Source organism: Apodemus sylvaticus, chromosome 3 (genome assembly GCF_947179515.1).
Source record: "Apodemus sylvaticus chromosome 3, mApoSyl1.1, whole genome shotgun sequence".
Lineage (NCBI taxonomy): Eukaryota > Metazoa > Chordata > Mammalia > Rodentia > Muridae > Apodemus > Apodemus sylvaticus.
Window position 1 is genome coordinate 165,325,310 of NC_067474.1, and position 26,079 is coordinate 165,351,388.

The 26,079-nt window shown below is 49.9% G+C and overlaps 1 protein-coding gene across 5 annotated transcripts in view; it reads left to right on the top strand.

Annotated features, from left to right (window-relative positions):
• The first annotated feature begins 391 nt into the window (after positions 1-391).
• Slc2a5 (solute carrier family 2 member 5) overlaps positions 392-26,079 on the top strand; it is a 34,350-nt gene continuing 8,662 nt past the window's right edge. Inside the window, exons 1-7 of one of the 5 annotated variants that reach the window (XM_052178227.1) lie at positions 392-518; positions 7,684-7,734; positions 10,457-10,536; positions 15,325-15,423; positions 15,848-16,008; positions 20,449-20,573; positions 25,703-25,855. In XM_052178227.1, the coding sequence (XP_052034187.1) occupies positions 10,507-10,536; positions 15,325-15,423; positions 15,848-16,008; positions 20,449-20,573; positions 25,703-25,855 (568 nt within the window). In that variant the 5' untranslated portion in view covers positions 392-518; positions 7,684-7,734; positions 10,457-10,506. Of the gene's footprint in view, positions 519-7,683; positions 7,735-9,387; positions 9,812-10,451; positions 10,537-15,324; positions 15,424-15,847; positions 16,009-20,448; positions 20,574-23,183; positions 23,298-25,702; positions 25,856-26,079 lie in introns of those variants that run through there. The other 4 variants (XM_052178225.1, XM_052178228.1, XM_052178226.1 and 1 more) reach the window with 4 other exon arrangements.

Sequence of the window (26,079 nt, forward strand, 5' to 3'; positions counted from 1 at the left end):
GAAAGCAAACTAAGACAGGACTATTGAGACAGACTCTCATGTAGCCCAGGCTGGCCTCTAACTCACATAGCTAAGGTTAGCATTGAACTCACGATCCTGCCACCTCTACCTCCCCAGAGCTGATATTACAGGTATGCGCCACTACACAAAGATGACTTCTTTTTAAAAATTGTGTTGCCTGGGTTTTAACCAAACTCCAGAATCAAGTACCCTCCTGCCCCTGTTCTGGGGTTATAGGCATGTACGGTCCCTGATACTCCAGCCTCGGGCAGTCTTTCTGCGAGTAGGTCATCAGAATGCAGGCTAGAGGTACAAGACGGCCATGTTTTCCTGTTCAGGTCTGCCTTTATGCAGATAAGATACCAGAGAGAGCCACTCACTAGCCCTAGGGACACAACCTGCCTCTTCTCTCCCTCTTCCCTCCCTCGCCCCCTTGGCCACCATCCCAGGAGGAGGCACAGACAGGCAAGAGTCCTCGCATGATCTGCTGGGGAAGAAGGCATCAGGGAGCCTTGAGGGTGAGTCGGCCTTGGACTGGGCTCAAATCTGGGAGAAACTATTCTGGGGTTTGGGTCTCGTTCTGTGTAGTTGGGGGGGGAGAGGGGCTGGAACTCCTGTTCACCTTCTACCTGGGCCTCCTGGTGTTGGAATTACCGGCTTGCATGCCTGCTGTAGCCAACCGGAATTATTGACGGTGACATTCAGGAAAAGCAAAGGGCGATGCTTCTCAGATATTTGTGTCGGTCTCAAGCGATGGGATATCTCTGGAATGCAGACATAGTTCACCTGTGAATCTCGTAGCTGAGACTCGTGGTATCGGAGGATCAAACCCAGGCTTGTAAACAGTGGCCCTACCCAGGTGCCCCACCTCATGGCCTTACCGAATAGTCAAGGCCAGCCTCCAATTCACTTCAGCTTTCCTAGAGCCTGGCTTCCAGCAGTATTTGTAGTGTTAGGAAGTGAATCTAGTCTCACACGTGCGGTGTGTGTGTGTGTGTGCGCGCGCGCGTGCGCGCGCACAAGTGCGTGGGAGGTAAGAGCGCTGTGCCAAGCTACGCTCTCAGCCTTCGTTTAACTGTTTAAGGTGGGGCGTAGCAAGCCAGCTAGAGACTTTTAAGTTCTGTTTGGATTGCAGCGATTCTTGTGGCCTTTGTGAAGTGTGCTTGGGTCTCTCCTTCCAGGCCTGCTGTAAATATGCGGTGGGCTCACACAAGACACCCTAAGAAGTCAGTCATTAGATATCATAGCCCAAGCCTGAGACAGGGTCCCACTAAGTTACCCAGGCTCGCCCAGAATTCCCTCTATAGCCCACCCAGTCAAGACCTGAATTTTCTTGATCCTCCTGCCTCAGCCTCCCAAAGGATTAAAGGTGTGTATTACTGTGCTCTCCCCCAAGATTGCCTTTCTGACAAGCTCCGTGGTGTGGTGGCCCACAGACTCATCGCCTGGAGGAACTTGCACCTCCAGGAGCCCTCAGGGTGTGGGAAGTTGCTGGTAGTTTTGGATGGGGGGGGAGCTGTGTGGCCCCCGTGATGCGGCTGGCTTCCGCAGCACGCTCCTCAGGCTGTGAAGGTAGGAAATGGAAGATAAGAGTATCTGGATTCGGTTCTTTCCGGTGCTGCGGAATAATTGACAGCACAGCCAGGGGGTGGAGTCGTACTGCTCGCTAATCTGGGTGCTGATTTGAAGCTGTCAAACTACTGTAGGGAACGAGTGTTCACTGCCTGTTCTGCCCTCTGGTGGCCTTGAAGCGCATAGCGCCACACAGCTGCTACCGACAGAAACTATGTCACCTCCTCCTCCCCCCAAGGTTCCAAAATTTCTGTTTAAATGAAATCATGTGAAGTCTTCTGTGTGGATTTTTTTTTAACTTAGCTTTACGCTTTTTTGAAATACCTTTTTCTTGAAGTAGCAATATGTTACTTTCCCCCTCCCCTTCCTCCCTCTGGTCCCTCCCAAATATCCTCGTCCAACAGCAAGTAGGTTTGCTTGCTTTGCGATGCTGGAGATCAAAGCCCAGCAACATGCACCTAGGTGACGTCCTATCCCTGAAATGCACCCGTCAAATGGTTAAGGTGGGGCTGGATCAATAGCTCAGAGGTTAAGAGCACTGTCTGCTCTTTTGAAAGACCTTGGTTCAGTGAATTCCCCGAATATGACAGCTCACAGTCATCTGTAACCTTAGTTCCATGGAATCTGGTCCCTTCTGGCCTCTTCAGGTACCTTACTCACCTGGTACACATGCAAACATGAAGGAAAAACATCCTTACACACAAAAAAATTGTACAAAATGTTTAAGGTGGCTGAGGTACACACACGGGTAATCCCAATACTGAAGAAGCTGAGGCAGGGGGATTATGTGAGTTCCAGACCAGGCCGGGATATATCCTGAGTCCAGGCTCAGGAAACCAAGGCTCAGAAAACCAATGTCAGCAGCTATCTCCATGTCCAAGGCAGTCCTGGGTTCCAGCCCCCAAAATACCATAAAAAGATTGGAGGGCTAGAGAGATCACTCAGTCATTAAGACAAGTCACTTGTCTTACAGGCATGAGTCCCCAGGTTCAATTCGCAGAGTGGCTGTCAACACTCAGGCAGAGACGGGATTGCTGGAGCTCAGCGGCCTGCCCGTCTAGCCCAAGTTGTAAGCATCAGGCTAATGAGATGCTTTATCTCAAAGGACGTAGGCAGTGTTTCTGAGTTTGTCCTCTGGTCTCCACAAACGTGTGTACACACGTGCACATCCATCACACACAAGTACTTGAAGTTTTTTTTAAAAAATATTTATTTGTTTTTATGTATATGAGTTCACTGTAGCTGTACAGGTGGCTGTGAGCCATCATGTGGTTGCTAGGAATTGAACTCAGGACCTCTGCTCGCTCCGGCCCTGCTCCCTCTGACCCCAAGATTTATTTATTGTTATATGTAAGCACATTGTAGCTGCCTTCAGACAAATCAGAAGAGGGTGTCAGATCTTATTATGGATGGTTGTGAGCCACCATGTGGTTGCTGGGATTTGAACTTAGGACCTTCTGAAGAGCAGTCAGTGCTCTTAACCACTGAGCCATCTCTCCAGCCCCAATATTTGAATTTTTAAAAGGTAAATAAAATAAGATCTAGCCCTTATGTATTTTTTTAATCACAAATTAAAAAGTGAAGATGCTATGGGGGAGGGGAGGGAGATGACTCCATGGTTAAAGTATGTCCTGCCCTTTCGGAGACTGAGCTGGGTTCCTAACACCGTGTCAGGCAATTCATGGCCGCTAGGAACTCCAGCTCCAAGGATGCTGATATCTGTGGCCTCCAAGAGCACCTGCATACACATGACCTGTGTGCACAAACCAGGAATAAAACTGAAAACAATACATCCCTTAAGCAAATAAAAGGAATGGTTTAAAAACAAAACAAAACAAAAACCAGCCGGGCGGTGGTGGCGCACGCCTGTAATCCCAGAACTCTGGGAGGCAGAGGCAGGCGGATTTCTGAGTTCGAGGCCAGCCTGGTCTACAGAGTGAGCTCCAGGACAGCCAGGGCTACACAGAGAAACCCTGTCTCGAAAAACCAAAATCCAAAAAAACCAAACCAAAACAAAACACACACACACACACACACACACACACACAAAACCAAAACAAACAAAAAAAAAAAAAAAAAACCAAAGAGGCCACCCTTAATCTTCAGAAGCCACGCGAAGTTGCTGAGAACTCTCATGCTGCGGGCGATTCTGAGGAACGCGCCCTGCTTGCCCACCGTCCCCTGCGATAGACAAGGTCAAAGCCTGTCCTTGGTAAAGGGAAAGCGCAGAGCACGCTGGTCATTCTCGCCTCTGGACCGTCCGCGCCTGGTGCGGGGTGCGGCGGCGGACCAGGCTCCCTGCTTCGGAGACGCTGGTTAGCAGCGTGGACAGCGGCTGAAGTGATGACCAGGCACAAACTCCCGCTCTCGCCTCTTCCCTCATCGCTGACTCATTGTTTTGAACTTGGGTTCTCCCAGCCAGGGGACACGCCTCCGAGCAGTATAGCTAGGAACAGGGCACAGGTGACAGAGAAAATGTTGGGTGAGCATTGGACTTTAGCCATCCTATGTCACCTCCCTCTCGAGACAAGGTGCAAGACGGCGGCGTGGCTGAGGGATGGGTGTGCTTGGACCTTGTTACGACCCTTTCCTTATCGAAGCCCGCAATGGCAATGATGAGTGCCAGATCCTACCCGAAAACAACCTCCCTTACACGCCCGCCTCACGCCATGCCCTCAGAGGGCATCAGGGCTTTCCACTAACGCTGTCATGAATAACCTGATGTGCTGCCCTACGGCATAGAAAGATAACGGCTTACCGAGAGGCCGGTCTGTGCCCGCTAGTGGAATGCTATGTAATCTGAATGCGAACAGAAGAGATTGCAATTGCGGTTAGACAGAAGCTGGGAAATCTCAGCAGGCATTCAGCAGCATAAGAGGGTCCTCAGGCTCCTCACTGCTGGGAGGATACTGTTTCCTCGGCTTTAAAATCTGAAGAGGTGGCAGTGTGGTTCAGTGGCAAAGGCTGTGAGCCCTACCTACACCGGTATGACCCAGAAAACAACGCCCAGGGACTGGGGAGATGGCTCAGCAGTTAAGAGCACTGACTGCTCTTCCAGAGCTTTTGAGTTCAATTCCCAGCAACCACATGGAGGCTCACAGCCATCTGTCATGGGGTCTGATGCCCTCTTCTGTCTAAAGAGAACAATGGTGGTGAATACATTGGGGAAAAAAAGTCCAGTTAGGGCAGAATCAGAACAAATGGAACCTCTCCACTCCTCCACCAGTGGAGACACGCAGTCCCAGCACACAGAGGATCGGGAGTTTAAGGTCATCTTCTCTACCTATGGAGTTTGGATCAGCATGGTCACATGAGACAGCCACCAAGAGATATCCATGGCTCGGTGTTACATGAGCTCTTGTTTTAAGGGGTCTGATGTCCTCGCCTTGGCTTCCTCAGGCATTAGGCATGCACAGTGTGCACATACACACATGGTGGCACATACTCGTAGACAACATGAATTAAAATTAATATAAGAAACTCCACAAGAGGGGCTGGAGAGATGGCTCAGTGGGTAAGAGCAACGACTGTTCTTCCAAAGGGTCATGAGTTCAAATCCTAGCACCCACATGGTGGCTTGCAACCATCCGAAAAGAGAAAAGACATCCGATGCTTTCTTCTGGTGTCTGAAGACAGTTACAGTGTACTCACATATAATAAATAAATAAATCTTTAAAAAAAAAAAAAGAAACTCCACAAGAAATAATCACATGTAGCCGGGCAGTGGTGGCACACGACTTTAATCCCAGCACTTGGAAGGCAGAGGCAGGTGGATTTCTGAGTTCGAGGACAGCCTGGTCTACAGAGTGAGTTCCAGGACAGCCAGGGCTACACAGAGAAACCCTGCCTCGAAAAACAAAAAAACAAAAAAACAAAAAAACAAAAAAATAAAAAAACAAAAATCACATGTTTTGTCATTTTATTGAATTTCTTCTTTTCCATTTACAGTGCAGCAGATGAACCCAGGGCCTAGTCATGCTGGGCATCTGAACTATATACTTCTAGTTCCCCCACCCCAAAACATTTTTCTTGGAGCCAAAGTCTCAGAATATAGTCCAGACTGGTGGCTACACAAAATCTTCCCGCCTCAGCTTTCCTGGTGTTGGAAGGACAGATAGGTACCACCATGCCCAGTGTGATGCCAACTTGTGACAACCTAGAATCATCTGAGACAAGAGCCTTGGCTGAAGAAAGGCTCAGATCAGGCCAGTGGGCATGTCTTTAGGGGCATGTCTTGATTGCTGATTGACATGAGAAGACCCAGCCCACTGTGGGCGGCACATTCCCTAGGCAGAGATCCTGCAGGACTCAGAACAAGTGAGAGCTACGGCAGCTTGGGGGTGTATTTGTTTCTCTCTGCTCTTGACTTTGAGTATGATCTGACTGACTAACTGACTACTGACTGAATGTCTGCCTCGATTTCCCCCTCAGTGATGGACAGTAACCTGGAACTGTAAAAAATACTAAACCCCTCCACCCCTCCTTCCTAAGTTGCTTTTGGTCATGATATTTTATCACAGCAGTAGAAAGGAAACCAGGACACCTGGCTTGTCCCAAATTCTAAATATCTTCTCTATGTCCAAAAAAACAGCAAGTTCCTGAACTTGGAGGGGGGGGGGGGAGGGTAGAGGCAGGTAGCTCTCTGTGAATTTAAGGCAGGACTCATCTACATAATGAGGTTCTGGGGCTGGAGAGATGGCTCAGTGGTTAAGAGCACTGACTTCTCTTCCAGAGGTCTAGTTCAAATCCCAGCAACCACATGGTGGCTCACAACCATCTGTAATGGGATCCGATGCCCTCTACTGATATGTCTGAAAACAGCTATGGTGTACTCATACCTAAAATAAATCTTTTAAAAAAAAGAATAATGAGGTTCTGGACAGCTAGGGCTATGTAAAACAACATTGTCTTAGAAACAACAAAACCAAAAAGAAACAAACAAAGGCTACATGCACTGTCTCCTTTCAATGCCCCCCCCTTTCCTTTATACTCTTCAGACAATGTCATTTTGTAACTCCCTCATTGCAAAGAGATCCTGTCTAGAGCCTCCCCTTTCCCCCCAGCACTCTTCCCCTTCCCCAGCCCCTTCCTCCTCAGCTCCCACCTCACCTCTCCAGCCCACCTAGAGCCTTCATTCGACTTGAGTTGCTCAATATGTTCACTTGACTAAACTCGGTTCACTGCTTAATTTTCTATCAATTGACTTTAGAAGAGGGAACCTCGTTTGAGAAAATGCCTTCATCTGATTGGCTTGTGGGCAAGCCCAGTGGGTGTTTTCTTGAATAATGATTGACTTGGGAGGGCCCAGCCCATTATGTATGGATTGTGCAACCTTTGGGCAGGTGGTCCTGGGATATATCAAAAAAGCAAGCCTTAGAGACGAGCCAGCAAACAGCCAGCAAACAGCGTTCCTCCACGTCTCTGCTTCAGTTCCTAGTTTAGCTTGAGTTTCTGCCCTGGCTTCTCAGGAGGATGTACTGTGATCAGCAGTTGTAAGCTGGAGCAAACCCTTTCCTTCCTAAAGCTGCTTTTGGTTGTGGCTTTTTCATTGTGGTCTTTACCACAGCAACGCAAAGCAAACTAGGCCATTCTGCTTCCCCAACGAGTCTGAGCCCCAAGTGGCCAAGGCTATTTTTGTATCCATTTTCTCTCTTCTCTAGTACAGCAAAGGGCCCAGTAAATAAAAATACTAGCAGAAAAATCGTACATAAACTCACAGCCCAGAAAAAGCAGCTTCCGAACTTTAAGTTTTCTTCCCTTCCCCAACCCTCCCCATTCCCTTTTCTTTCTTAATTTTTGTTTGTTTGTTTGTTTTAGACAGTCTCGAATAGGCCAGGCTGTCTATCCAAAGTTGACCTGGGTCTTCTGATAGCCTGCCTCCACCTCCCAAGTGCTGGGATTGTAGGCTGTGCCACCCACACTGGGCAAGACTCTTATTCTGAAACTGTGCTGGCAAAGTTTCTGTGTTATGTTACTAATGATGATTTTGGAATTGAGATCTGAGTCCTAAACCTTCATCCCAGAATTTTTGGCAGTTATTTCCCCACTTAGAGGCAACTTAAGGGCTGGAGAAATGGACTCGGCAGCTAAGAAATCTCTTTCTTCTTGCAGAGGACCCAGGTTTGATTCCCGGCACCCACATGGTGGCTCGAAACCATACAAGTAAGTCTAGTTCAAGGGGACCTGTCATCTTCTTCTGACCTAAGCAGACACGGGGGGAGGTGTGTGTGGGGTGTACCACCACTTGGGGTACACACATATACGTGGAGGCAAAATACTCACATAAAACGACATAAATAGATATTTTAAAATATTTTAGAAGCAACATATTGTAAAAGGTCTGAGAGGATGCTTGGTAAGCTCTGCCTGTCTCATATCCTGCCAGTGTCAAGTCCATATTTGACAGTGGATCAAACGACTTCCTGAAGAGAAGGGTATAGAAGAAGGCCCCCTAGAGTCCGGCCTCAAGAACTGCACCTGGAGGCCGGCAGTGGTGGAGCACGCCTTTAATCCCAGCATTTGGGAGGCAGAGGCAGGAGATTTCTGAGTTCAAGGCTAGCCTGCTCTACAGAGTGAGTTTCAGGACAGCCAGGGCTATACAGAGAAATAATGTCTCAACAACAACAAAAACAACAACAACAATAATAATATAAAAATAAAGAAAGAGCTGCACCTAGCCACTCCCTTTTCTCTTTAAGGCTCTTATCAGAAATGGCTGCAAACCCGGGTTAAATTCCTGGAAATATTAGTAATTAGTCATGTGTGTTCCTTCCACCCGCTTCATTCTGTGCTCACCAAAATGTCCGTGGGTTCATTGGTGCTTATTAAAGGCCTTTTAAAACGCCCCATTGAGGGAAGCGGAGTCAGGGCCATCTCAGTTTCAAGGCCAGCTTGGACTATACGGTGAATTCCAGAACAGTCTGGACTACAGAATGGAACCCAGTCTCAAAATACAAACAAACAAACAAAGCATTAAAATGAATCCCAGAGATCCAGTGGCGGATTTCCTTCCGCATCCAGACGCCACAGAAGCAAGGCCAGGGAAGGCTCGGCAGACCAAATCCATCTGGCTGTCTGAAAACCACCAAGATCCATCCACACACTTCCAAAGCAGAAGCACCCGGGGTACTGTGTCCCCAAGCGTGCCCACTGCACACCTTCCAGCCCTAGAGCCTGCTGGCCGTGGCTTGTCTGGGTCCTGAAACTGGAGACAGGTTCTTCAGGGGACGCAGAAGACGTGTCTATAGAATGACCTCCATGAGAGCCCTGGGGGCGTCTTTGGGGCAAGGTCTGTGATTCCTGTGGGCAGACTGCAGTTGCCAGCCCAAAGGATCATTCAGGATGCGGAGGACCTACAGAATCGCCATCTCCCTCCACGGGACACAGGGTCCCAAGCAGCTACGCCCCTGCCCCCCACCTGCCCCCCGCACCCCTCCCCAGCTCAGCTCAACCGCAAGTGCTCTTGGGACTGAAGATGAGCGTTGGTCACGCTGAACTGCGACTGCGCAGGAGCCAGATCCCACTGTCTGGATACTTCTCTCAGGATCTGACCCCAGACCTGTACCCATCCGCCCTGTTGGGGAAGTTGAGGCAGGGATTGAACCCTCAGCTTTCAGATATCATTTTATCGCAAAACAGGCAGAGAGAAGATTACTAGTTGGGGGCCAAGAAACTGGTCGCCGTTTTCTACACTCCCAAGACTGCAAACTCAGCTCGCTATTTTTGGACCCCAACTCACACTCCCGCCCCCGAAGTAAGTGACGCCACCTTCAATTTACGTGCATTTTCTTTGGGGTGTTTTATTTTTCCTTTTAAACTATTTGAAATATATGGAAAGCTCTGGTCCCGTCACGCCTTAGCTGGAGACCCGCGTGTTGGTGTGGGAAGAAACCAAGGAAGCTTTCCTGGAAGGAGACGCCCCCACTGTCCGTTGCCACCCAAGCAGATCTACAGTGGCCTCTGGATAAACGGCTGAAGGGCGAAGGAGGGGAAGGAAGACATCGCTGACTGAACTCGAGCTGCAGCTAATAAATCAAAGGAACATGTCTAACAAGGATGGAAATCTGCGGGCCTGGTGGGACTTTGCTCTGGATTTGGCCGCCTGGTCTGGTCAGTCCGGGAGCAGCTGAACACGTGCTGAGCGCCGGAGCCCGTGGTGGCCAGCTTGTGGGCAGATTGCTGGACCCGGACCAGCCTCTGGCGACTTACTTACCCTGCCCTGCAAAGAAAGCACAAGAAGGTATTTACTACTTTCCCAATAGTGAGAAGTGTATCTCTCCGGGCCACTCGGGGTTCCTTAAAAAGACAAAATAAAGTTTTTCTCCTCAGACAGCGTCACTTAAGGCCAGGGTATAGCTCAGCCCGAGAGCACAGCCATCTATACTCAGTAATACCAGAGCACCAATAATCATAGTAACAGTAATAATAATAGTTTTGGCATGGTTGCTTGGGCAAGGACTGACTCTCCACTAGGGACACTTGGCTATAGATGGTGTGGTGGGCACCACTAGGCTAAGCCTTTTCAGGCCCCATCTGTTGGCCCATTATCTGATGTGGCATAGGGCCGGTGACAGCTGTTGCTGCCCATGTGTTCCAGACAGAAATAACCTTTCTAGTCATTCTTCAAAGCCGTGACTGGTGAAGACTTGAGCTGTGCGGACTGTTTCCCCTGGGTACCTCGCTGAGCCTGGCAGTTTCAGCCCCCCCTCCCCCGGCTTGGCCAAACTCTAGATGTTTAGCTTAAAAGCAGAAGTGAAAGGAATGGCAAACCCTTTCAGTGCCTGAAAGGGTTATTCTGATTTAGACTAGCAATAAAAATGCAATTGGCTGAGAGTTGGCAGGGCCAAAGGGCAGCCTAAATATCTTCCCTCCCTGAACAGCACAGCTGGCACTTTGAGGAGGTGAGCCTCGGGCTGCCCTTGCAGAGCAAAGACGATGGAGAAAGAGGATCAAGAGAAGACAGGGGTGAGTGTGTGACTGGCAGCAGGGGAGGGGGTGATGGGGGAGGGGATGGGGAGCTCAGCTTCCCATGGGATGCCCCAGGGCTCTGGTATTGCAGTCTGCCCTCAGCTGGATGCTCTGTCTGGAAGAGGGCAACTTGCTCATAAGCCCAGTGAAGCACACGGTGGGGTTTTATAGGCGTCAGTGCGGTGTTTGTAGACAGCTGTGGGTGAGGGATCCTGCCCCGGGAACAGCTGCTGGGGAAGGTGGCACTGGACTGGGGAGTACGGTTCAGTAGAGTTGCCAAGGGTCCAGAAGGTCCAAGGGTGAAGCAGGTACCGATCACGCTTGTGCCTTAGCACTTGGGAGGTCGAAGTAGGAGATAAAGAGTTTGAGGTTAACCTCAGCTACAAAGGGGAATTCGAAGCCAGCCTAGGATAAAGACCCTGTCTCTCCAAAAAAAAAAAAAAAAATTATTTTCTGTTCCAAACTTACAGTGTAGCTGGAGATTAGGTGTAGATTTCCTTGACTGAGGAAAAAAAAAATCCCTAGACCCACGGAGTTTGCTTCCTAGGTGGGTGGCGAGAAGCAGGCACCTGTGAGAAATATTATTTATCAAGGTCTGTAACCCAGGGACTGGAAGCATGGCCTGTAGCATACAGAGTGGGCGTGGGTTTGGGAGGGAGAAGCACCTGTGATTGGTTCCAACTCCTCCCTGTTTTAGCAGCACCTCGGCACAATGCTTTATTTTGTCAGTTTGAGCATCTGAGGCTGGCCTCAAACTCCTGATCCTCCAGCCTCAAACTCCCCAGGGCTAGGATTGCAGGTGTGTGCCGTCACACCTCTTTCGGTGACTTCTCTCATCTGTAAAGTGGACTGATAACCACGCCCTCCCCTGGGTGTACACTTAGACAATCCACAGGTAGCAATGCAGAGCAGGCGGTTGGCCAGGGCCGAGTCCTCTTGCCAACACTACAGCTTGGCTTGGCCTGTGGAGCAGATAGATGACCTCACGATTGACGCTGGCTCTGGGAAATCTCTGGAGCTGTCTAGAATGAGGAGGAATACCCCACAAACAAATGTCCCCTAGAGGGCAGATTCCATCCCTCCCCGAAACCCAGAATTAGAGTTAACCTGGGAACTGTTTTGTTCTGGTTTTGTTGTTTGTTGATTTTTCTGGTGCTGGGGACAGAAGCCAGAGCCTCACGTGACCCTGGTAAGGGCTCCACCACTGAATTGTCCCCCAACCCCACCCCACCATTTTCTCCCTCTCAATTTAAAATGGGGGCTCTCTAAATTGTCTAAACTGGCAATTGGACTTGGATCATCCTCCCTCAGCCTCCCAAGTGGCTGAGATCCCAGGCCTGAGCTGCTCCCACCCAGCCTGTCTGAGATTGTCATCCCAACAGGTCAAGTGTTATCACCTGTATTTGATAGGAAGGCAACTCCGGCTGATAACACTGATGGGAAGACATTTCCGGCTAAGGTTTTGAATGCTCGGGGTCACAAGAGTTCCTGTGCCCGCAGCTCAACAAGAAATAGTAACAATAAAAAGGAGACGCCCCTCTGGGTGCACTCTGCGGATGAGCGGTGTGGAAGGAAACTACGCGGATAGCCACTAGCTTGGGGCCTGGGCTGGCCTCAGGTGCCCGCCCCTCAACTGGCCACACAGGGACCCGGGGGTTAGGAGAAGCCAGGGAGGCGGAGGCTGTGTAGTCTTCTGAGAAGATGCCAGATAGCAGGTGTGCCCAGCTGTCCCTCAGTGGCTGTGCCGCTCACGTCTCAAAGCTACTCAAGAACTGTTGAATGTCCCCTTTTCCCTGGGAAACTGAGCTTCGGACACTGAACAAATGCTATGTGAATTAGCCCACCTCTGTGGCACTTACTATATAGACTGGGAGGGGCTGGGAGGCCTCCTTCCCTGCACCCCTGAATCACATCCGACCCAGGGTCAAGCCTTTCCTGAAGCCTCAAGATGTTTTCCCCAGTGGGGAGAGTGGGGTGCTGAGGATGGAATCAGGGCCTTGTCCATGCTCCCCAAGTGCTCTGTAACTGAGCTGTGTCCTATCCCCAAATTCTCCTCCTCCCTCCCCTTTGAAGAATGGAGGGGGCGGGGAAGGAAAAGGAAAGAAAGCTGAGGTGAGACTGTAGCTCACGTGCCATGTGATTCAACCAGGTAAAGAAACAGTTCATCGCTCCCAGAATCTGAGCGGAGCCCCATGGCTTTGAGGCCTCGATGGTTTCACAAGTGGATGGTCAGGCACAAAGGACATGGGGCGCGTTATCAGACCAGGGTGCTCCTAGAGCAGTTGCTAGGGGCCCGGGAAGAGGGTCATGGATGGCGCTGGTCAGAGTGCGCCCGGCGATGATGCAGTTAATGATGCTTCGGTGCGCAGCGCTGTGAACTTACTGATTGCAGCGACGCCTGCCACGGGTGCTTGGAGTGCTCCGAGTGTATTTACCTGTGTTCACCGCCGTGCATGGTGGAGAATGTATTAATGAGCTATCCTGTGCTAATGTATTAATGGGCTATCCTGTGCTAACCATTTCACCAATACACATGCGTTAGAACACCACATCACACACCATGAAGAAAACCCAGGCCTGCCCACTACTTTGAAGGCCGGGACACAAGGAACACAAAGAGAGTTCAAGATCAGCGCAGGCAACTTCATAACATCCCCAGAAAATGAAAACTTAATTTGTAAAACTTCCCTCCCCCCATCCCCCACAACTTCTGTTTTTGACCAAGAATTCAAAGCCTCTTTCATTGCTAGTTGGTACTCAGGCTTTTTTTGTGTGTGTGTTAAGATTTATTATTATATGTGAGTACACTGTAGCTGTCTTCAGACACACCAGAAGAGGGTGTCAGATCTCATTACAGATGGTTGTGAGCCACCACGTGGTTGCTGGGATTTGAACTCAGGACCTTTGGAAGAGCAGTCAGTGCTCTTAACCGCTGAGCCGTCTCTACAGCCCCTGGTGCTCAGTCTTGTTGGCCTTACAGTTCCAGGAGGGCAAAGGAGAAAGGATCCAGCTTGGGGGCAAAATGGTCTTTTTCGGTACCACAGGTGGGATGTGGCCTCAACAGGTACATTCCCCATCCGAGAATAAAATAGCCGCCAAGGGGCAGGAGCAAACGGCCCAGCATCAAGAGTGCTGGCTCCCTTGCAGAGGCTCCAGGTCCTATCCCCAACACCTACCCTGGGCAGCTTACAACCGTCTTATAACTCCAGTTCCGGGGAATCTGACACTTCTGGCCTCTCTGGGCACCAGCATTCACATGCGTATGTCTGTACAGACCCACACACATACACATGGTTACCACAAACCTAAGGCTTAAAAGTTGTCAGCGGCGGAGGGATGCTCATAGGGTCGATACACTGACAGTTTCTTTTGGGTAATGGTGTCCATTGTAAAGCACTTATCTAGGAAGGCAGGGGCTGCTGGGGACCTACTTCTGAGGACGTGGGAGATGCCTCTGTTGTGAGGGCCCCCAGCCCAACCCAGCCCAGCCCAGCCAGCTCACTTCTTGAGAGAAATCTCTGGTGCTGGAAACAGAGATTTGAAAGCCTCCTCTAAGAACTTTCCCATTGCAACCTCTTCTTGAAAGTCAGGCACAGGCTAGGGGTGATAGCTCACAGCTTTAATACCAGCATGGGGCAGAGGCAGGGGCAGGGGCAGGGGCAGGGGCAGGGGCAGGGGCAGGGGCAGGGGCAGGGGCAGGGGCAGGGGCAGGGGCAGGGGCAGGGGCAGGGGCAGGGGCAGGGGCAGGGGCAGGGGCAGGGGCAGGGGCAGGGGCAGGGGCAGGGGCAGAGGCAGAGGCAGAGGCAGAGGCAGAGGCAGAGGCAGAGGCAGAGGCAGAGGCAGAGGCAGAGGCAGAGGCAGAGGCAGAGGCAGAGAGGCAGATCTCTGTGAGTTTGAAGCATGCTCTACATAGGAAATTCCAGGACAGCCAAACCTATGTAGAGAAACTCTGTCTCAAAAAGGAAAAAAGGAAGGAAGGGAGGGAGAGAGGGAGGGAGGGAGGAAGGAAGGAAGGAAAGCATGCAGCCATGGTAGCTCACATCTGTAATGCAAGAACTCAGGGAGGCTGAGGCAGGAGGATTACAAGTTCGAGGCCAGCCTGGGCAACTTAAGAGCTGTCTCAAAACAACAATGACGACAACAGCCACCCTAAGTGGTGAAAAACTTGATTCGCCTGAACAAGACCCAGTCAATGTCCAATTCCCATCCACCTGGCCATCCATCCATCCTACAGCCAACTGAACCAGTCACCGGTCTCAGTGCCGGAGATACCATGGCGAGCAAATCTGACAGAGGGCGCTCCCTGTGGCTGTTGATTTTTGTCTGTAGAGGAAGGGCCCAAGCTGTCTAGATAAGCGACGGCATCCAGCAGGTAAACCTTCTGCCTAAACTTCATGCCTGGACGCCATGGGAAGGAACGGGAGAACCAACTCCTCAAGAGCTGGCCACCCGTTGCCCTGGTGCACACACGCCTGCCCAGACCTCCACACACGGGATTTCGGTATGCAAGGAGTTTTGGGGAAAGCCCCCGAGGGCCAGTTGCAGCAAGGCAGCTGCAGAGTCCTGCAGAGTGCTCTTGCTGGAAGTCCCAGGTACCCTGGGTGTAGGCAGGAGGATTGTTTGCACTGAGGAGGTGGAGAACAGTCACACAGGGGGCGCCTGACTGGGAGCCTGTCCTAACCTCAGTGGGTCAGTCCTTGGATGTAGAGTGGACTCGAATGTGCACCCTGAAGGACGGCAGGGACTTCCCTCGGCCCCTCACTGGCATTGTCCTACCTCCTACAGAGGCTGACGCTGGTCCTTGCCCTGGCAACACTGATCGCCGCCTTTGGCTCATCCTTCCAATATGGGTACAACGTGGCTGCCGTCAACTCCCCCTCAGAGGTAGGTCACTGTGGTGAGTGACCCACAGCCGCTGACAGAAGGAGGGGCTTGGAAGTGCTTGTGATCCCTAGAGAGCAAACTCAGCCTGCCCCTTAAGGGTCCCTTCAGGACCTAGGTCATATGAATGACCAAGTCCTCAGACCTCAGATTCTCACGGACACAACCTTTCTGTGGCCTGGCAGTGTGTGGAGTCATCTGGAGGGCAGTGGCCACAGCATCCGCAAGGTTATAGCCATTCCAGGGTGTGAGAAACACTGAGGGGGTTGATCTGCCAGAGTTCTTCCCACGGGTGTCGCAAACAACACACCACCCAGGCAGCTCTGTCCCTATCTCCGCTAGGGCTGGCCCACCCAGCGGCTAAACACCTATTAATTCTCTCCGCGAAACAAACTGACTGTGTCGGTCTGTGCCCTCTGTCCCCCAGTTCATGCAGCAGTTCTACAATGACACCTACTATGACCGAAACGAGGAAAAGATCGAGTCCTTCACCTTGACACTGCTGTGGTCCCTGACCGTGTCCATGTTCCCCTTTGGAGGCTTTATAGGGTCTCTCATGGTTGGAACCTTGGTGACTAAATTGGGCAGGTAAGAGATGAGTAGGTTGGTGCATGCGTGCGTGTGTGTGTGTGTGTGTGTGTGTGTGTGTGCACTTGCTGGTATATGACAGGGTGCACATGGTATAACATGTTTAGTGCACGCTTTAGTGTTCTTTCCTCTGTTGCTTTTCATCTTTTTAAAAATTTTCTTCTGGGAGGCAGAGTCAGGCGGATTTCTAGTTCGAGGCCAGCCTGGTCTACAGAGTGAGTTCCAGGACAGCCAGGGCTACACAGAGAAACCCTGTCTCGGAAAAAAAAAACAAATAAAAAAAAAAACCAAAAGAAATTTTTCTTCTTCTTCTTCTTCTTCTTCTTCTTCTTCTTCTTCTTCTTCTTCTTCTTCTTCTTCTTCTTCTTCTTCTTCTTCTTCTTCTTCTTCCTCTTCCTCTTCTTCTTCTTCTTCTTCCTCTTCTTCTTCTTCTTCTTCCCCCTCCTCCTCCTCCTCTTCCTCCTCTTCTTTGATGTGCTTGAGTGTTCTGCCCCCATGTAAGTATGTGCACTGCCTGTGTGTCTAATGCCTGATGAGGTCAGAAGAGGGCACTAGACTGGGATCCCGGGCAGCTGTGAGCTGCCACATCAGTGCTGGGAGCTGAGTCCAGGTCCTCTGCAAGAACAGCAAGGATTCCTAACCACTAGACCATCTCTCTTCATCTCCTTCTTCCTCCTCCATCTTCCTTCTAACATATTTCCAACATATTTTTGCTGAATCCTAGGGGACTTCACAGTGCCCAGCCTTATCGGGACCACCAACCCATTCACTCACGGCCCTCAGCGGTGGCACGGACCACAGGCCTCAACATGGTCTCAGGTGGTTATGCACACCTTCACATCAACAGCAAAGTCCAGCTTCACGCCTGCTCTTCCCCCTCAGTCCCCACCGCTTCTCTCTCTCTTCTCCTGGGGCTCCAGTCACACACGCCACTGTGCCTAGCTTTTAAGATGTATTCTGGGGATCAGAACTCAGGTCCCCAAGCTTGCACAATGGGCATTCTACTGGCTGGGCTGTCTCCCCAGCCTCTGTTCCTATTTTCAAAACAGTGTCTGATGTAGCTCAGGTTGGCCTCACACTCACTGTGTAATCAGGGTGATTTTTTTCCCTTCTTCCTCCTAATTGATGGCATTGCAGTCATGTGTGCACTTGCCCCATTAGGGTAGATAGATTTTTGTCACCCCAAACATAAATATCCATCACCAGCTTTTAAACATGGCCTAAAACTGAAGTCTGTGTCCTAAGATGAGGGTAAACTCAGCATGGCCAATTTTCCTTTCTATTGGGGTCATTCAAAAGGAACTGGACAGGGACTAATGTTTGGGGCCCTAGACAAAGGACCTAGGTATCAGGGATGGCTGGGGACATCCCCCCCGCCCCCAGAATGAACATCATGTGCCAGAGAAGACACAGGACTCCATGTCCTTTGCTTCAGTCACACCAAAAACCACTTCCCCTTTAGTGATTTCTGACTTTGGAAGAGTAAGTACCCAAATGCGGTAGAGTGTGCTATAATCTCAGGGCTCGGTGGGTGGAGGCAGAAGGATCTTGAGTTCAATGCCAGCCTGGTCTACAAAGTGAGACCCAGTCATGATCTGGAATCAAGCCCGGGAGTCTGGAACCTTGCTTTGACACCTTCCCACAGGTGTCGTAAACAACACACCGCCCAGGCAGCTCTGTCCCTATCTCCGCTAGGGCTGTCCCACCCAGCAGCGAAACACCTGTTATTCCTTTCCGTGAAACAAACTGGCTGTGTTGGTCTGAGCCCTCTGTCCCCCAGTTCATGCAGCAGGACTTTTAGAAAGAGTCTTGGGGATGGAAAGATGTCTCGGTGGCTGAGAGCACTTGCTGCTCTTGCAGAGGACCCAGTTTGGGCTCCCAGCACCTGTGTGGCTCCTCCTAACCACCTGTAACTCCAGTTGCAGGGGATCTGATGCCTTCTTCTGACTTCCACAGACACACATGTACTCAGTGCACATACATACTTTTAGGCAAAATAATTCATACACATAAAATTAAATGTATACATAAATCTTTTTTAAAAAAGATTTATTTATTTATTATATGTAAGTATACTGTAGCTATCTTCAGACACTCCAGAAGAGGGGGTCAGATCTCTTTACAGATGGTTGTGAGCCACCATGTGGTTGCTGGGATTTGAACTCAGGACCTTCAGAAGAGCAGTCAGTGCTCTTAACTGCTGAGCCATCTCCCCAGCCCTAAATAAATCTTTATATTTTTCCTTAAGTATGCAACCTCTGGTTCTGGATCTGAGACCTTGAGATTGCCCTGTGGGGTTAGTGTGAACCCATAGCTTTCTACCTGGGCTGCCAGTGCAAGTCAGGTCTGCAGGACACAGGTCGGCCCTAGGGAAAGCTTAGCCAGGTGGGGCCAAGCCTTGTCTCTGAGGCAAGCACTGGGAATTCAGTCGGCATGGGTGGGCTCACTGGCTTGCAACTGCTCCAGATATTTGCATATATTTTTTCAGAACAGCAGCAGCGGCTTAATTTATGGATGGTTTCTAAGTGCCAAATGCTATCTAAAGAGCTTCCAGAAGTATGTTCACAGCTGAGTCCTATGATCCCAGCTCTTCAGGGGCAGCAAATCTAAAGTTTTAGACCATCATAGATGGCATAGTGAGATTGTGTTTTTCAAAACTATCTTAAATATGTATGTGCATACATGCACACACACCCTGATGGGAGTTTTAGTTGGCTTTTGCTCGCTTGCTTATTTTATTCTGTCTGAGGTCGTGGTAGTGGAACCCCAGGCCTCGTGCATCACTGATAGAATGGATGTGTCTGTGTGTCTTGAAGCTGCGCTGCTGTGGACAAGATGGCTCTATCTTCCTTTTGTTTGGTCTTAGTTTTGTTTTTTGTTTTTGAAGCTTTTTGTTTTTGTTTTGCCTTTTTTAAACATGTGTGTGTGTGTGTGTGTGTGTGTTTTGTCTGTGTATATGTACTGTGTGCAGCTGTGAGACATCAGACTGGTGCCAGGAATTGAACCTGGGTCCCACAGGAGGACAGCTAGTGCTTTTAATCACTGAGCTGCCTCTTTAGCCCTGTTTGTTGTTTTTTATTTTCTTTTGCTCCCTAAGACAGGATTTCTCTATGCCTTGCAGCTCACTCTGTAGACCAGGCTGGCCTCGAATTCACAGAGATCTGCCTGCCTCTGGCTCCCAAGCGCTGAGAGCCACCACTGTGGTTGCTGGGATTTTGAATTCAGGACCTCTGCTCACTCTGGTTGGCCCTGCTTGCTCCAATCTAAAGATTTATTTATTTATTTTATGTATGTGAGTACACTATCATTCTCTTCAGACACACCAGAAGAGTGCATCAGATCTCATTATGGATGGTTGTGAGCCACCATGTGGTTGCTGGGAATTGAACTCAGGACCTTTGGGAGAGCAGTCAGTGCTCTTAACCACTGAGCCATCTCTCCAGCTCCCTGTTTGCCTCTTTCTAATAGCCCTGTGTTTGTGATTTTTTTTTTATTTTACATCAGTTTATATTTTCGCATTTCCTAAGGCGACCTCAGTCCATATTAGCTTTTTGTTGTCTTAATTCCTGTTTTTCAACTTTCCCCCCTTCATTTTAAGCATCCTTTCTTTCTCCCATGCATTATACTTTGGCATTGTATCTAAAAACTCATCTCAAAGCCACCTAGAGTTTATATTTCTAGAATCTTCTAGTTTTACACTTTTGTCTATTATCTTACTGAATTACTATCTGTAAAGGGTATAAAATCTGTGCCTAGATTCATTTTTATTTGTTTCTTAAATTTTTTTTATCCTTCATTTTATTTGATGTTTATGGGCATTTTGCCTTCATGTGTGACTGATGCCCAGGAGACCAGAAGAAGGTACCGGTTCCCCTGGAACTGGAATTACAGGTGACTGTGAGGTGCTATGTGGGTGCCGGGACTTGAACCCAGGGCCTCTGCAAGACAGTGGCCTCTAGTCTACATTCTAATAGTTTTTTGTTTGTTTGTTTGTTTGTCTTGTTTCTGATTGTTGTGCTGGAACTGAATCCAGGCCTCTGCACGTGTTAAGCAACTACTCTACCCCCAAGCCGCACGCCAAGTCTGTCTGTTTTTGAAACAGCCTCCACCCTGTGCTGCCAGGTTTGGCCTGAACTACCAGGTCCAGCAATCCGCATAACCTCAGTCTTCTGAGTGCTACGGCTACGGCCCAGGGACAAGCCCAGGCCTTGTATTTCAGTCCATGTTTCTCTGTCCCCGTCACCAGTGCCCTCTGACCTTTGCCCCCACAGCAGGATATGCACCTGACCTCTGTCAGGTCCAGGGCCCAGCAAAGCTCACTGCTGTAACTGTAACTAGGGGACGCTGCGGAGAGCAGACATTAAGGAGTGTCTGTTGACCAAGCCATGCAATAGATGAATGAACGGATCCTTGAGCTAACCCAACCTTTACCTTCCACAGAAAAGGGGCCCTGCTGTTCAACAACATATTCTCCATCGTGCCGGCCATCTTAATGGGGTGCAGCCAACTCGCCCAATCATTTGAGCTAATAATTGCTTCCAGACTTCTGGTTGGAATATGCGCAGGTAAGGAACCCTACCAGGCGGCTCCCAAGAATCCGATGCCACCCACGGCCTCTGAAGCACAGAGACTAATGACAGACCTGCACACCGGTGCTCCCCAAGGGGGAAGCTGTCTTTTGCTTTGTTTTTCCAAAGCTAGGATTGAATCCAGGACTCTGTGAAAGCTAAATAATCACTTTATCACTGAGCCACAATTCCTAGTCCAGGAAAGCTGCTCTTTCTATGAGGAAACTACAAACCCTGAGTTTAGAAGGATTCCAGCCTGGTCTTACTTCTCAGTATCTGAGCATTGACTAAGATAATGGCCCGTGGGAGGGTAGCGTCATTTAGTGAGCGGTGTCTTTGTTTGGTAGACTGTCCTACATCATGAGAATGGAAAGGTTTCATGAAATTCTATTTCAGTTGTTGTTTATCTGTGTGTGTGTGTGTGTGTGTGTGTGTGTGTGTGTGTGTGTGTGTAAGAGGACCAAGTCAAACAACAGATTTCTGAATTGTTGTGTTTTTCTTTATTTTTATGTGCTCGGTGTTTTGCCTGCATATGTGTCTGTGTGAGGGTGTCAGATCCTCTGGACCTGCAGTTACAGACAGTTGTGAGCTGCCATGTGGTTGCTGGGAATTGAACCTGGGTCCTCTGGAAGAGCAGCCAGTGTTCACACACTGGTGAGCCCTCTCTCCAGACCAATTTCTGTAATTTTTTAAAGCCGAGATTTGTGGTCTTTAAAAGGTTGAGGAGCTGGTTCATAAGCCTCACACACAGCTTCCTCAGCCTAGGCTGCAGGGAAGGGCTGCATTGGCTTTAGAAAGCTCTTCCCTAATTGTTAGAAAAGGAGACACTTTTAAAGTTGCCCTTGTGGCTTCCCGACAGTCAGCCTTTCCCAGTGCCCAGTTAAGAGAGGCCTTGCCGGCCCTCAGGATCCTTCAGAAGCAGGGCGGGCACCTCCTGAACGCTGACCCCCTGCATCCCCATCTAGCTGATGTCTGACTGGCAGAGGGATGATTCAGCTAGATGTAAGCGAATGCCTCAAGTCCTTTAGCAGGCAGAGAAACCCGGAAGCTGCTGTTGCCAGAGGTGGTGCACACCTTTGGTCCAGCACTCAGCAAGTAGAGATCTCTCTAAGTTTGAGGCCAGCCTGATCTACTATAGTTAGCTTAGGCCAGCCAAAGTGAAGAACTGCAGGATGTGAGTACGCGTGCGTACGTGTGTGTGTGTGTGTGTGTGTGTGTGTGTATGGGAGGAGGGTAACCATATGTGGGGGAGGAACTATAGCCTTTGGGCAGACTCCACTCAGTACTGAGTCATGTCCCCCCTGCCCCCACCACGCCCCTGAGAACGCGTGGGCAGTCATCTGTCACATCTTCATCTGGCTTGTCTCTTTCTGCCTTTGGTTTTCCCTGCAAAAGCTTTTCAAGAGGTAGAAAACTTCCAGAAATTGTCAGCTGTGAGCTGGTACAGTCTCTTTTCCATTGATTAGGAACACTCAGGATAGGTTTCCAATGATGATGATGATGATGACGATAAACTGTGACCAATAAATCACAGCTAAAATCCCACAAGTAGGCCTGGTAAGATGGCTCATCAAGTAAAAGTACTTGCTGTTGTGTTTTATAAAAAGAAAGAGAAACCAGGAATACATTTGGTGGAGGCGCGGTATGTGGGGGAAAGGGCACCTCTGTGGGCCCATGCTGAGGCATCCCTTCCCCCTCTGAGGTACCAGGGAATGGGGAGGGGCATTGAGAGGGCAGTAGAGACAGAGAAAGACAGAAGACAGACAGACAGACAGAGAGAGAGAGAGAGACAGAGACAGAGACAGAGGACAGATGCCATACACCTATGATACCAGCTACTTGAAGCAAAGGCCAGAGGATTGGAAGTTGAAGGTTGGCTTGGACTCTCTGTTGGCTCGGGCGAACCCTGTCTCAAAGCAAAATAAAAAGTAACAGAGGGCTGGGTGGTGGTGGCGCACACCTGTAATCCCAGCACTCTGGGAGGCAGAGGCAGGCGGATTTCTGAGTTCCAGGCCAGCCTGGTCTACAGAGTGAGTTCTAGGACAACCAGGGCTACACAGAGAAACCCTGTCTCGAAAAAACCAAATCCAAAAAACAAACAAACAAACAAAAAAAAAAAAACAAAAAAAAAAGAAAGAAAGATAGTCAGCCGGAAAACAAAACAATACAATTGCCAGCGTGCTGAGTTGAAGGCCTCAAGACCAGGCTGCCCTACCTAAATGGACTTAACAAAAGTTTCCCACGGAGGTGACATCATTCCACACCTTTGCAAATCACTTTAATGTCCGCCTTAACAGCAGACATTTGGATTTTGTGTTGTTGTTGTTGTTTTGTTCATAAGACAAATGATAAATTATAGGTATATAGTAAGTATAACAGTCAACAAAATCAGAAAACCGCCTACCAGCGCCCCTCCCCCGCCTCCTCCCGGGTGTTTCCCAGGAAGGGCACGGGCACGTGTGCATCACACATGGCCATCACACATGATAATGAGCCCGTGGCTTCCTTATCAGCACCACGGGCTCCAAGGGGTGTGTGCTGGGTGGCCCTCGGTGGGAGGAGCCCAGTGGCTACTGGGGTGAGGCCCCAGTCAGAGGGTTCTCTGGATGTTAGCCGTGGCAGGAGATGACAAGCGGCTTCTGGAAAGCTCCTTAGACCGCCTTCGCCAGCCGCATAGCTCTCCTGAGAATGAAGCAGCCCAGCCGTGACTGGGGAGCAAAGGTAGCTGAGGTTTGCTTGCCGGAGGCTCACAGTTCATGGGTTTGTTGTTGATCAACTCCTTGGCAAGAGGACTGAAGGCTTTCCCCCCCTACCCCCCACCCCATGCCCCTCCCACGCCCCGCCCCTTTCCTCCACGCCCCGCCCTGTCCCGCGCCAATTTAACTCTAGGGTCTTCCCACTTTGGTCTGCAGGGTCTATCCCAGCAGAGCAGCATCCCTGTAATTTTAGCCCTGGGGGCCTGAGACAGGAGGGCCTCTAGTTTGAGGCTAGCATGGGCTACATAAAGAAAGCCTCCTCTTAAAAAAAATATACAAAGTAGAGATTGCTTCTGGACACGTGAATGAACTTAATCCAGACACACCTACCAGGCCTTTGTACTTGTTCTCATTTTGTCCTTGCTGTTATTTTTTTACATTTATTTATTGAGTGTGGAGTGACGGGCACACACCTGCCACTACCCGCTTTGGAGGTCAGCGGATAACTGGCAGGAGTCAGCTCTCTCCTCCCACCGTGTGGGGTGAAAGTCAGGTTGGTGGGTTTTGTTTCAAGAGCTTTTGCCTGTGGAGCATCCTGCCTGGCCCTCTTTTATTTATTTTTTTCCCCGTTAAGCTAAACCACGAGCTTCCTTACCTTCTTTCTTTCGTCCTGGGACGGAACCCACAGCCCCGTGCACACTAGACACGCACTCTTCTCGTCTCCCAGGGCCCCGCCTATGCTTTTTGTTAATATTTATTTTATTATTATCTGGGGGGAGGGGGCAGGTGCCAGCAGACAGGAGAATCGGATCCAGTGCAACTGCAGTCACAGGCTGTTGTGAGCCGCCTGGTGAGGGCGCTGCGAACCCAACTCAGGACCCCCGCACCGGCAGCCCGCTCTCCTAACTGCTGAGCTCTTACATTTTTGTTGCATTTGTGTTTGTTTTTGGTTTTTTGTTGTTGTTGTTGTTTATTTCATGGGGGGACGAAGGCATGCACCTCTCTCCTTCCACCATGTGTGACCCTACTCAGATCACGAGGGTTGGGGCACCTGGTGCCTTACCCCCTGAGCCATCCCACCAGCCCCCGGCTTCATCTATTTATTCCCAAAAGAGTCGTGTTTTGATAGATGGGAAATCTTACGGGATTACATAGTAGCAGGCTCTGGAGAGATGGCTGAGTTCAGTTCCTAGTTCCCAGGTCGGGCAGCTCACAACCACCCACGGTCCTATAACTCCAGCTCCCAGGGGATTTGAACACACACATCAAACCACATTACTAAAAACAATAATAATAAACCTTTTAAAACATTACATAGTGGGGTTCAGAGTAGCCTCAGCCTACATAAATCCCAGAAATGCAGATTTTCAAACATATATACTGAAATTTGTTATTTTTTATGTTTTAAGCTTTTCTTCTGAGCTAACCTGCCGCTCAAAGCTTTTCTAAGGCATGGTATCCCTTTGTATCCCAGGCTGGCCTGGATCTAACCTTCTGCCTGCTATGTGTGTTAGCCGCCTAAGGCAGGGGTTCATTGTCACTCGTTATGCCCAGAAAGTAAGCCAGTGGGCAGGGCTGTTGTTGTGCCTTTCCATGGCTAATTCTTTTCTCCCTGAGGCAAAGGAGAGGGCGTGTCCAATCTTCCCTCTTCGACTTGGGCAAGTCAGGAGCAGGGAGTAGGGTCTGGCTGGGCTGCGCCCCCAGGCAACACAGCCAAGAAGCAAATACTCCTGTCAGGAGCTTCGAGCCTGTCATTTCTTTCCTTGATGTGTAAGGGAGTTAGAAGAAGTGTTTGTAAGGGCTGTTCATTCATTCACTCACTCACTCACTGTGTTATGGGAGGGTGTGTGGTGTGTGTGAGAGGCAGGGTACACAGGTGTGTGGAGGACAGAGGTCCACCTCTGGGGGGGGTGCTTTTTAGGGGCTCTCCATATTTTTGAGGCAGGGTCTTTCACTGGTCAGGCCAGGATGGCCTTCGAACTGCAGAGATAGATAGGCCCGGCTGCTCTGCATGGGGATTACCTATATGTACCTCATACCCAACTTTCTGTGGATTCTGGGAATTGAACTCAAGTCCCCTTACCTGTACAGCAAGCACGTACCAACCGAATGATCCCATTTTAAGGGTATGTGTGTGTGCTAGATAGTGCACCTCGCTAGGTACATTGAGTCTTTGAAGACACAGTTGGTTTCCACCAGACATTTTCCTGGTTATGTTCTTTTTATTTTATTTTATTTTATTAAGATATATTCATTATGCATACAGTGCCCTATCTGCATGTATATCTGCACACCAGAAGAGGGCACCAGATCTCACCATAGATGGTCGTGAGCCATCTTGGGCCCTCCGGAAGTGCAGCCAGTGCTCTTAACCTCTGAGCCAGCTCTCCAGCCTTCCTGGATGTATTCTCACGGCGACTCTCCTTCCAGGTATATCTTCCAACGTGGTCCCTATGTACTTAGGGGAGCTGGCCCCGAAAAACCTGCGAGGGGCTCTGGGAGTGGTTCCTCAGCTCTTCATCACTGTTGGCATCCTGGTGGCCCAGCTGTTCGGCCTTCGGAGTCTCTTGGCCAATGAGGATGGTGAGAAGAGGCCCCGCCTCGCCCATAGCCCCGCTCCCTCTCCCCAGAGCCCCTACCTCCCACCATTATTGGAAGCTTCTGCCTGCTGACATCCCTGTCCCGTCCAGTGGAAACTGTCCTTTGTCCATGAGCTATTCCGGAGCTCACTACGCAGGTTTTACATAAACAAGCACATGGTGAAAAGTTCCTTCTAGAAGACATCGAGGCATCTCAACTGAACAGGA